Below are 12,198 nucleotides of genomic sequence, written 5' to 3'. Positions count from 1 at the left end.
GGGGGAGGATGCGGGGAGCCAGGCTCGTGGCTGGGTGGGCAGGGCCCGGGTGCACCCTGAATCTGAGTGCTAACCCCTCCCTCCTCCCTCCCTGCCCTGATTTTTGTTTCTTCCAGCTCTGTGGGAAGGCGGTGGCCCTGCCTTCGGTGAGAAGATGTCCTATGGATCCATCGCTGGCAGTGGTGGCCTGGGGAGCTGCAGCCCTTTCGGGGGGCCCTCCAGACAAGGCTATCAGCCCCTTGGTAATGACAGCGGCTGGCAGTGTGGGCAGGGGAGGTAGGGGGATGGCAATGGGCGGGCCTCCGCTGTGTCATGTGGTGGCCGTAGGTGGGTTCTGTCCCTTTGACCAGTACTGCTTGTGACCTGAGACCAGGGGTGACGCTGGCCCCAGACCGGGTCAGGGCTGTTGGTGTGGGGCTGAGTCGACACCAGGAGAGAACAGACCAGGAGAGGCTGCCCTGCTGTGGGGGCAGACCTGGTGTCCCCCGTGGTTCTGGCCCTGAGCTGGTCTGCTGGTGCTCGGGGCACTTGGCAGGGCCAAGTGGATGAATAATCTGGTCTGGTGTTCTAAGGACAGTGTGGAGCAGGTGTTATTTTTCACAGCATGCGGAGGAGGAAACTGAGGACCGTGGGGGTGATAAATGACGTCCTGGGGCTATGCAGCTGGTGCAGGCGAGCAGGGCTACGTTCCGGATATTTCTGAGTGCACAGCCCTGCTCTGTTCACTTCACTGAGTATGTAAGGCCTGCAGGCTGACCCCATGTGTGCCCTGTGGTCTCTGAGTGCTGCTGTCTACCTGCCTTGCCCCTCCCCTGCGCTCCCTTCCGTTCGGAAGGCGGCCCCTGCTCCAGATGGGAGACCCATTAGACCACGTCTCTGCCTGCGGGTCTCTCCTCTGGCCCCCAGCATCTGGTCAGAGCAGCCTCCGTGAGCAGCTGTCTGGGAGTGGGGAAGGGGATGGAATGGGGGTCCCCGATGTCTTTGCTTGTGTCTGCAGACTGCACTTTCCCTGCCCTAGCTGCTGCCAGAGCCTTGGGCCCCTGCTGGGTGGTGGCTCCCTGTCCCCTGGGGTTTTCCCCAGGGTGGGCCCGAGTTTCTTCCCTTGCAGCTTCTCCCTGGCTCTTGTCCGGGCTTTGGTTCCCAGGGGTGCCTGTTCACGGAAGCAGGCCGGGCGCGGGGCCGTTGCTGGCTCCTTGGCAGCCCCCCTCGCACGGGGGAAGCAGCACGCACGTGGGCAGGCGGGTGGCCGGCCTCTGAGTCATCGGTGCTGGGGTGAGGACCGCAGCAGGGAAGGTATGAGTCCACATGGTCATCCCTGTGGCTGCCTTTCATGTGGCCTCTCTCCTCATCACTTGGCACATTGCCGCTGACCGCTCCCAGGGCCAGGCCCAGTGCTTGGTGGTGGGACACTGTCCTCTAGACCAGTCCCATCCCGTCCCCCTCTCTTTGTCCTTCATTTTAGCTGGGAACGCTGGTCTGGTCTCCCACTCCGGCCTCACTCTCCTTCCTGCCTGGAACGTTTATCCAGGTGGCCTCTAGGTGTTGGGGGTGCGGTGGGGGAAAATGGCACCCTTGCTCCATCAGGGAGAAGTTCTGGAGTCATCTCACGTGGGTGCTAGGAATGACATGAGGGAGGATGGAGGTTAGGACTGACGGGGCGGGAGGGTTGGGGTCTGTCAGCCGAGGTGGTGAGGGAGGACCACTTGGATGCAACCTGGGGAGGAGGCAGCCCCGGGGTCCTGAATGGGCCTGTCCTGTTGAGAAACAGCGTGCCTGGGTAGACAGGCAGGTGGGCCAGGCCAGTGTGGCTGTGCAGTCCTGGTCACCTGTGCTCCTGTCCCCGTGCAAAGGGGAGCCATCAGACGGGTGTCAGCAAGGGATGGTGTGAGCTGCGTAATTGACTATGTTCTCTGGGATGTCGAGTACATACAAGACTGTGTGCGTGTTTGTGTGTAGAGTTTAAATATCGCGGCTTAAGGACCGATGGCAGCCCCCAGGTCACTGCACCCCTCCCCGTCCCACCCGCTCCTCGCCCTGCAGTGTGCCTTCCTTGTCTCCTTGTCTCTCTGTGGTGTCACCCTCCTGTCTGTATCCCAGGACAGAACCGTGCCGAGTGTGCGTGGCGTGGAACTCAGTGTAACGGAGCCGTGTGATTGTGTTACTCCTCAGCTCACTAGTTTTCCTCCTGAGTCAGTGATGTCGCGCGTAGCTGTCCCCTTCCGTGTCCCTGCTCCACGGCGTCTGGTTGTGTGAGCGCTGTGGCATCTGTACCCAGTGCCCGTGCGAGGACAGTCAGGGCGTCTGTCTGGGGCCCTCGCATGGCAGTGCACACAGGGGTGCTGGTGGCTGTGTGACCCCTCTCCGTCTGGAGCGCTGGCCCTCTGCTCCGTCCTCGTGGGTGCCGGCCGTGGTCTGGGGCGTGGAGGGCCCCTCTGGTCCCCATTTCCGTTTCTCCCGTGGCTGATGGGGCGCGTCGTGTTTCGTGTGTTGGTTGGGCATTTGAGTCTCTTCTCCGGTTAACTCGCCGTTCCCTCTTGGGTTGCCTTGTTCTTCCTGACAAGTGAGTTTTCCTCACGTGTCGTGGAGGGGAACCGTTGCCGGGCGTGCCATACCTTCCCCCGGTTTGCGCTTGCTGTGCCTCGTGGCGCCTGCAGAGGACCAGCAGTTCACCATTATGATGCCCCTGAGTTTATCACTCGTTCTGTTGTGGTTTACGTTCTTCTGTTTAGTTAATAAATTCTACCACACTATAATGAGGATTTTACCTTTACTTTCTTCTGAAGCTTATATGATTTGTTTTTCAAACTCTGTCTTTTAATCACCTGGACTGATTTTGTTTATGGTGTGCGGTGGGGTGGAGAGGGTGGGACCCTAATCTCATTTTTCTCTATTTGAATAACAGATTCCCCTGGGGCTATTTATTGAAACTCCCATCCCTTTCTACAGATGTGCAGTGCCAGCTCTGTGATAAATGAAGTTTCCAGAGGGGTTCTCTTGGTCAATTTTCTCTTCCTCTGCAAAAATCCGTCTTAATTTTCCTAGAATTATTGTAATTTTTGATGTTTTTAAGGCAAGTTGCTCCACTTGCCTTTCCTCAGAAATATCTTGGGTAACTTTGGACTTTTGTTGTTGAACATAGATTTTAGAATCCCTTGTCAAACTTGGAGTTTTGGCTGGAATTGCTTTGCATCTACTGTGTTAATGTGGTGGAAATTGGCATCGTTATCATTCTCAGTCTTCCAATCCACGATCATGTATGTTTTTCTATTTATTAGAACATCTTTAATGTCTTTCAATAGAGTTTTATGATTTTTTCCATAAAGATCTTATATATCTTTTATTAAATTAGTTTTAACAAAATAAAAACATATTTTTTGCTGCCAAGTGGTACCATTCTGAATATTACATGTTCCAAATAGTTGTTGCTGGTGTTTCCACACACAATTGGTGTTTTTTTTTTTTTTTCGCTGAGGAAGATTGGCCCTGAGCTAACATTTGTGCCAGTCTTCCTCTCCTTTATATGTGGGTCGCTGCCACAGCATGGCTTGACGAGTCGTGTGCAGGTCTGTGCCTGGGATCCGAACCTGTGAACCCCGGGCTGCCGAAGTGGAGCGTGCAAACTTAATCATTATGCCACTGAGCTGGCCCCCACAGTTGATTTTTTAAAAAACAAAGTCCAGAGATTTAACTTTTAAATGTCTTTTTTTTTAACTTTCTAAGTGTAGAAACTTGCAAACATAGAAAAGCAGACATAGTGATGTAATGAACCCCCGTGCACGCATACTTGGCTTCATCAGGTATCTGCTCTTGGCCAGTCCACCCTCACCTGTGCCCTTGGGGCCCGCCCCCCCCCCGCCCCGCCCTGTGTCATTTTGAGGGAAGTCCCAGACATCAGCACATCTCATGTTAATGTTCCAGTGTCTCTCTGAGCGGAACTCATATGTATGAATTACGTAGCTGAATTCCGTAACAACACCGAACCATGTAGCAGCAGTGTCCCCCATGCAGATCTTCAGTTGCTCACAGATGCCCAGTGTGTCCTCAGCTGATTGTTTGAAGCAGGTCCTGCTGAGAGCCACATACTGCAGTTGATTGACAGGCCTTTGGAGTCTTTTCTGGTCTCTAGATTCTCCTCCATCTTTTTGTTTTTTTTTTTCCTTTAAAGTTTATTTCTTGAAGAAACCAGGTTTTTCCTCTGCAATGTATTGATTTTTGTCCACTGACTTTATATGCTGCCATTTTGCTGAGCTCTTTTTATTATGTAATAATTTGCGGAATTTTGAGTTTTCTGTATAGATGAACGGTATCATTTGTGGATAATGACAGTTTTTTTTCCCTTCTTTTGCAATGCTTTCACCTTTTATTTCCTTTTCCTGCGTTCCTGAGCTGGTGGAACCTCTAGTCTGAACTTGACTGGAAATGGTGATTATAGTCTGTCTGAGGTTTTGGAAGAATAGGGCTGTATATTCCTTAAATGTTTCTGGGATTTTGCTGTAAAACCATCTGGGCCCAGTGTTTTCTTTGTGGAAAGCATTTTGACTACCAGATAATTTCTCCACTTGTAAAAACTCCTCAGGCTCTCTGTTTCTTCTTGTGTCAGTTTTGTGAAATTGTCTTTTTCTGGGCCTGTGTCTGCTTCATCTAAATGTTCAAACTTATTGAATAGAACGGTGCAAGTAGCCTCCTGTTGGCAAGTGTCACACTGGGCAGCATCGTGTGTGGTTAAGGGCACGGCTTGGAAAGCGGTGGCCTTGGTGCCGTCCCCACCTTCTCTGCCGCTAGCTAGCTGTGCCCGCCCCCTGACCGCGGTGGAGAGCAGAGGTCCAGTGGGCGTGGGGCCGGCGGGGTGAGTTGCCGGAGTGAGGCCCTCGGGCTGAGCGCCCTCAGTCAGGGCTGCACGCAGCTGCCGTTTCGGCGGCTGCTGTTTATTAACTTTGGTGGTACCTGAATCACATCCCCTTTTTATTCCTAATATTGCTTGTACCTCCCTGTTTCGATCAATATTGACAGAGCCTTGGCAATTTCATGAGCCTCTCCAAAGAGCTGGCTTTTGACTTGCCTGATCCCTCCTCTTGTGTGCTGGTTTTAAATGTGGTTGATTTCTGCTCACGGTTTTATTATTTTCTTCCTTCTTTCTTTGAGTTGATGCTGCTGTATTTTTCTGACTCCTAAGTTGCTGTTTACTCATTCATATTCAGTTTTTATTCTTTTTTAATAAAAGCATTTAAGATTGTGTCCAAATAATCACTGTTTTAGTTGAATATCACACATTTAAAAATATATAGTATTTTTAATTCTTATTTAGTTGTAAATATTTTTGTATTTCCCTTATGATTTCTTCTTTGACCCAGAACGTTAGAATTGTATTTCATCATTTCCAAACGTGTGCATTTTTTCCTAATTGTCTTTTAAAATGATTTCTGATATAATTGCCTCTCTGTCGGAAAAGGGTCTGTGTTGTCCCAGTTGTTGACCGTTGTGGAGATCGGGGCTGCTTCTGTGGCGCTGGCTGTGCTTCTGGTTCCTTACCCTTCTCTCTGCAGGGGGAGCCGGGTGGGCTCCCGGGCAGGACGGTGGGGCCAGGCGAGACCCCGTGGTGCAGAAGCAGCTGCCGTCAGTCGGTGCCTGCTGTGCGCCAAGCACTGTGGGGTCCATGTGACTCTGCAGGTAATTACGCAGAGCTTACGGTGGGCTCTTCATTGTAAAATCCATCACAGATGCAGCAAAAAGCCAAGTGAAAGATTATTAACATGTAAAGAACTCACATAAATAGAAGGAAAACCCACAAGTCTTCATACAAATGGGCCAGATCTGTGAACAGATAGGAAACATGGATGATTCACTGTGTATGAGAAGTTCTCAGCCTCACTCGTACCCAGAGAGATGGAAGTGAAAATAGCAAGGCAGCACCACTGCCAGGCTGCGGCAGAGCAGTCTCCCGCAGGAGGAGAGGGCTTGGGCACCCTCCTCCCAGCTTCCGGACCCCTGGCTTCCCTCTCCCAGCCCAGCCAGGCCTCTTCTTGGACTGTTAGGAGATAATCAGAGACGTGGGCAGAGGTGTTCGCTGCAGGGCAGTTTATGAGAGAGAATGCAGAAATGCCGTCACTGCCCAGCTTGGGGAGACAGGGGAGTGAGCTCCCGTCTCTGATGCAGTGTGAGGCAGTGTTTAGGACTGGCTGTCAAAGAGCATGGGACGACCTCCGTGCATGTCCAGACATGACGACAGGTGTGGTAGATGAACCAAGCAAAGCCATGTCCACGATCTTCTACTTCTGCAAGACCCCCCACCCCCAGTGTTGACAGTATTTACTCCTGGATGCTGTGGTTGCAGATGGTCTTTATTGTTTTCTTACAATTGTCTGCATTTAAACTTTTTTCTGTAATTATATGTAGTGGTCTAATAATCAGAAACAAACAATAATTGTGTCCCCCCCACCCCAAGTTCAAGGTTCATGAGATTCTGGTGGGCAGACCAGACTGGGTCCTCCATGGTGTCTGGGGACCATGTGGAGCAACCAGGGGCGGTGGGCAGGGCCTGGACGTCTGGTGCCTGGATGCCAGCGTGACGAGGTCATTGGGCGGTAACATGGGCTGCCAGCTGGGCCCGTGGTCTCCCTGCCCCCTGAGGAGGGTCTCTGGGGGCCCTGAGCAGCTGCTGACCCCAGTCGTCCTCCTCACACGCTGTCATTCGGGCAGCAGATGCTGGGCTGGGCTTTGTGGGCCTCGGGAGTGTCTGCCTGCAGGGGAGCCTGGCGCGGGCGCCTGGGGAGGAGGCCCTTTGGGAAGAGGGGAGTGAGGGGCCCTGCCCTCTTGGGAGATGGGCCCATCCTGGAGTCTCACGGTCAGAGCCTCAGACCCACAAGATGCCTGGACGTGGGGCTGCGGCCTCAGCCAGGGCCTCTCACTCTGGGACTGCTCAGGGCTGCGTCTCCTCTCCAGACACTGTGGAGAGTCTCTTGTTCTGACTCTGAAGCCTTCTCGGCTGCAGTTCTCTGTTCCTTGGGAACCTCTGCCCCCAAATAAGCTCGCCTGCTGCCCCGCCCTTGCTTCCCATCCTCCCCTGAGCCGGGCGCTGGAGCAGGAGTAGCGGTGCTCCCCCCTCCGGGAGGTGTGCAGGCTCGGGGGCGAGGGGATCGGAGGCTCTCTCCTGAGTCTGTGTGCTGGGAGCCCATCGGCTGCCTGTTGGTTTGGGGTGGTGCTGCCCCGAGGCGGAAGGATGGACGAGATGGCCTTTCGAGACCTCTCTCACCCCCAAGGGGGGTCCGGGTGGGAGCCTTTGGGGCGGTCCTTCCGTCCCTGTCATGCTGGGTGCAGTGTACCCCCCAGAGGGACGCAGGGCAGGAACTGAGCAGGTGTCCCTCACTCTCTCTTCTCTGGGGGACATGCGAGACCAAGGCCTGTTCCGAGAAGGAGCTGCTGCTTTGGGACCTCGGTGCTGAGACTGGCCTGGGGATGGCTGTGTCACCGGGGAAAACTCCTAGTGGCCATCGACGTGGTCAGAAGGGCTTCTGCGTCATGTCAGCTGTCGCCTCCTGGAGCATGCTTCCTGGACGCTGCCCTCTCCTTCAGAGACCCCTGGAGAGAAGATGGTCACGAGGTTGGCCCACGGCTCTGGCTCATGTGGCCTCAGCCTGGCACCCGGCCTCCGCTGACTCAAGGTGCCGTGGATTGGGAGGCACGTCTTGGCTTCAGGGATGTTAGGATGTTTAAAGGTGCGTCTTCGGATTGACGCATTCCAGCGAAACGTGTGCAGGAATTGTTTTTGAATAAATTGAAATGATCAAAGAGAAAATTGGGGTCCTCCCTGGGGTGCCTGACCCCACACCTGGGGCCTTTGGGGGAGCCAGGGAGATGGGGAGAGGCCGGGCAGGCGCCCGCGGCATGGTCGCTCCTCAGCTCTGCCTAAGTGTCGGGAAGAGCAGGTGTTTATTATTTGTGCTTCCAGTGTGCTGTGGAGCCGTATTTTTATAAATATGATAGAATGACCCATGCTTGGTGTTGGGAGATTTCAGATTGCCATAAACTTTCCCAAAGCCTTATTCTCTATTTCGCATGTCATTGTCGTGGATGGTAGCACTTGTCAAAGGCCTGGCCTGGTCTGTGGGCCACACCTGAGAGCCCCGCTCTAGGGAGTTTCATCCCGGTTTTGAATCACTTTTCAGAATAACTATGGTTCAGAGAAAGAGCTGGAACATCTAAAGTTCTGAACTCCCTGCTGGCTTTCAGCAAAAGGGTGTATTCTGGAGAGTGTGGCAGTCAGGGAGGGCTTCCTGGAGGAGGTGGGTCCAAGTGGAGCTTCTCGCATGGATGCTTGGAGGGCCTGGGGTGCCTGCTGTCGTGCGTGGGGACCTTGCTCTGCCAGCAGTACCCTGAGCTGCTCTGTGGGCAGGCTGGGCGTAACCATGACTGTCCCTTGCTGTCTGTAGAGTGCACTAAGTGTTGGACTGAGTATGGAATCCGCCATTTCCCCTGTCTGTCGCCAGAGAGCAGCCCGCAGGACCCCTGTGCGGGCAAGGACGGGGAAGGCCATCTGGGGCTGACGGGCACACCCAGAGGCCCAAGGGCCAGGAAGCGAGGTACTTCCACTGGGATGCTGGGTCTGGGGGGTCACAGGGAAGGCCACAGAAATGCCAGTGCTGAGGAGGGAGGGCCGGCGGGCGGGAGCCAGTCGCGGAGGCCTGGAGCTCAGAGCTGCAGCAGGGATTCCGGCCCGTCTGCACCCTCACCCCCGCTAGCCTTTCCCTTCCCCAAGGACGGCGGACAGTGTGGCAGGGCTGGACCGGAGGCAGGAGGGATGTTGCATGATGGCCAGGGCTGTCAGGGCCCTGTGGGCTCGAGGGACGAGGCCTGGCCCCGCAGGACCGAGAGTGAGGGGCTGCTCGGGCTCGGGGGACAGGGCCGGCGCAGTGGCCCCTTCACTCCAGAGCCTGCGTTCTTGCAGAGTGGGCTGGTGAGGGAGCGTCGGGGTCATGAGAGTGTGCTTTAGGAGGAGAGGGGCGGTGGGCCTGCAGAGGTGGGCCTTCTGGGAGGGAGATGGGGACCTGGAGGGAGACAGGCAGGTGCTGCTCTGTGAGCTCGCCCTCCGGGAGGCTCAGACATGGCTCTGCCCTCAGGGGCCTCTCAGTGTTGGGGGCTCTGTCTCTGCCCCTGAGAAACGGTGGTCTGATGGGGAAGCTGCCTCCTTGCCCTCACAGGTCGTCCCCTTGCCCCTAGGCAGGCACAGGCAAGCTGGGGACAAAGCTCTCAGATGAGCAGAGGCCTGGAGACCTTGGCTCTGTTTGCCGGCCCAGCCCAAGAACCCCTGTGAACTGAGAAGTGAGGGGCTGCGGGGGCGCAGAGGGGCAGGGGGCGGAAGCTGCAGACCAGCCCATCCGCCACCTGCCTGCCTTCCCACTCCTGCTCTCCGCTCGCTGTGTGGGAGGGGAAGTGTCGGAGCTGCCCTGAGGGATTTTTGACCAGGGCGTCCTGGCATGTCAGTGGTGAGGGCTGTCCTCTGGCGAGGGATGTCCTGGGAGCAGCCCTGGTCCTGGCCCCGAGTGCCTTCTGCCTGCTGACAGGAGAGGGCCTGTCTTGCTCCTCGGGCCGTGGTGGCTGCAGGAGGCGGGCAGGGACGGGGCCCTGTGGAGACGGGGCCCTGTGGTCCAGGAGTGGAGCACCTTGCTGGATGGCACCCAGCCAGGCAGGGGCCTGGCTAGGCTTGGACCCAGGCCTCTGGACACCCAGCGGGGAGTGGGCGGTGGCCAGGCGCAGGCAGCAGTGTCCTGAAGCAGAAGCCAAAGAGGAGGCGCCCTGGGAGTTGCCGCTGCAGCCGCCGTCCCCACCGGCCCAGGTGCCTTAAACGCCCCCTTTTGGTGCCTTTCCAGGGCCAGGGGTCGCCACTGAAGGCAGCGGGACACCAGAGCCCACCTCGCCGCCTGCCGCCGGCCCGAGGAAGGACTTGGCTGCCGGGGCCCGTGGCCGGATGGCGGGGCCCAGCGCCGCCCGGGCTAAGAAGAGGAAGCCCAACTTCTGCCCGCAGGAGACGGAGGTGCTGGTGTCCAGGGTCAGCAGGCACCACCAGCTGCTCTTCGGCTCGGGGCTGCCGAGGGCCGAGCCTGCCCGCAGGTGCCGCGTGTGGAGCCGCATCCTGCAGGCCGTGAACGCGCTGGGCTACTGCCGCCGTGACGTCGTGGACCTCAAGCACAAGTGGCGGGACCTGCGCGCCGTCGTGCGGCGCAAGCTGGGCGAGCTCCGCGGGGCGGCCCCCGGCCCCGGCCAGCCCCAGGCCCTGGCCCTCACGCCCGTGGAGCAGGCGGTGGCCAGGACCTTCTCCTGCCAGGCCCTGCCCTGCAAGGGCTTCGGCCTGGAGCCGCCCAGAGGTGAGTGCCTTGCCCAGCTCAGCCCCGCCAGCAGGGAGGCAGAGACCCCCTGGGCCTGCCCACGGCCCGCAGGCTGCTCCTCCTCCGTAGGGATCTCCCCCCACTTCTCCCGCCCCCCCCCCCCCCCCCCCCCCGCCTCCGCGGATCATCTGTATTGTTCCTGCTCCTTTATCCTCCGCTCCTGCACCAGGCCCTCACCCACCCGTCCGTTCATGCACGGGGCGTTCTAAATCCAGAAGCGCTTCTGGTGGACTAGACTGCCCCCTTAGCTTTTGCATCAGCGCTCACCTTCACCCCGTCGCAGAGCGGAGAGCGGGGCTGCGCGGACAAGACGCAGCTCTCTCCTCAAGGTCATCAGGTTCCTGCTGTTGGACCATGACCTGCAGTAAGAGATATGTTTTCTGTTGCTGCCCCGCGTGTTAACACACAGCTGAAATATGGGTTTTTCAAACGGTGCTTACCTTACGTCATCCCATATGCTCCAACATTTTTCTGTTCTGTCCTGTCCTGTCTGTCCTATCCTGTCCATTAAATAAAATGCTCTGCTGACTTTCTGAGCTGGTTTTGTGGCCTGGGCGTCAGAGCTGTTGGGAACGTGTGGCTGTTGCTGGGTTACATCCAGAAGAGGCCTCCGTACAGGCCGGGCTGCCCCTGCAGCGTCAGGAGGGGCAGATGGGGATGGAGAGTCAAGGTGCCCGGGTTATCTCGGGGTATCCCAGGGCTCAGGCAGAGTCCTTCGTGGGGCCGTCTTCCAGGGGGTTGTGGCTCTGTGGGGTCTGAGTCCTCCAGGAAGGGGCAGAGTCCTTCCTAGGGCCATCTTCCAGGGGAGCGTTGCGCTGCAGGGTCTGACTTCTCCAGGAAGGCTCCGGTCAGGCATGGTGGGTCGGGAAGCTTGGTGGAGGTCAGTGTGGGCCTGATATCTGGGAGCTAAGGGTGTGGTGGGTCCCAGAGGGGCTGGGACAGTACACTGCGTGGACATGCACAGTCCGGGGCCACACAGGGCTGCGGCACTGCCATGTGAGGCCATTGTGACTGTGAGGGGATGAGCGCGTCGTGGTCCCCCGCTGGATTCCTGCTGCCTGGGCATCAGGGCTCCATCCTCCTGTGGGAGCTGCCCAAACAAGTGGCGTCACCTGGGCCTGGCCTAGAGCACGGGGCTGCAGCAGGCGGCCACTGCTGCCCGCCAGACGCTGGCCCGGGTGTGCTTTCGCGCCGAGCTGAGGGTGCAGAAGGACGAGGCTGTGCTGGGCCCGGCAAAACCTCTCAGCAGTCAGGGGGTTCCTTTCCCGCAGCCGTGGGGAGCACCTGCTGCCTCTCCTGCTGGGGCCTGGACGCCCATCTTCAGCCCAAAGCCTCTCCTTTTGTGCTTTGCTGGGTGAGGACAGGCGCCCCTGGGGGTCAGGCAGCGTTGTGAGGCAGTGGTCACACCGGGCCTGGGCGATGCACAGGGCTGCTGTCCTGGGGCCCTGGGCTCCTTGACCCCTGGCGTTCCCGTGGAGAAGCCTCCTGCCTCCTCACAGGCACCATCAGAATTGGCGGCTGATGAGGAGTGTGTGGTGGCTGTGCCTGGCGCCACAGGAGGGCTGGGCACAGGCTTGCTGGGCGAGTGATGGCCGAGTGGACGCGGTGTTGACGGCGTGGCAGCCATGTTGGTGGGGACAGTGCTGGGAGACGGCGGGCGTGGGGTGATGCTCCTCTCTCTGCTTCTTGTCCAGCCCTGTGTCCCAGGCCTCTAGTCCCTGTGCTGACCTGGGCCCCAAGAGCATGCTATTTGGCTTGGGGTCAGAGGGCAAGAGTTGGGGGGAGGGCTCAGGCACCAAGGGTCAGGGTGCTCGTCCCC

General features: G+C 57.6%; 1 protein-coding gene across 3 annotated transcripts in view; it reads left to right on the top strand.

The window, feature by feature from the left end:
* Positions 1–12,198, top strand: part of TSNARE1 (t-SNARE domain containing 1) — a 122,424-nt gene that overhangs the window by 41,013 nt on the left and 69,213 nt on the right. For 2 of the 3 annotated variants that reach the window (XM_058565019.1, XM_058565018.1), the window contains exon 2: positions 117–242. In XM_058565019.1, coding sequence (XP_058421002.1) covers positions 155–242 — 88 coding nt within the window. In that variant the 5' untranslated portion in view covers positions 117–154. Of the gene's footprint in view, positions 1–116; positions 243–8,426; positions 8,577–9,863; positions 10,359–12,198 lie in introns of all 3 variants that reach the window. The other variant, XM_058565021.1, reaches the window with a different exon arrangement.

Source organism: Diceros bicornis, chromosome 21 (genome assembly GCF_020826845.1).
Source record: "Diceros bicornis minor isolate mBicDic1 chromosome 21, mDicBic1.mat.cur, whole genome shotgun sequence".
NCBI classification, from domain to species: domain Eukaryota; kingdom Metazoa; phylum Chordata; class Mammalia; order Perissodactyla; family Rhinocerotidae; genus Diceros; species Diceros bicornis.
The sequence above is the reverse complement of the archived record's forward strand: the minus strand, read 5'-3'. Positions and strand labels throughout refer to the sequence as shown.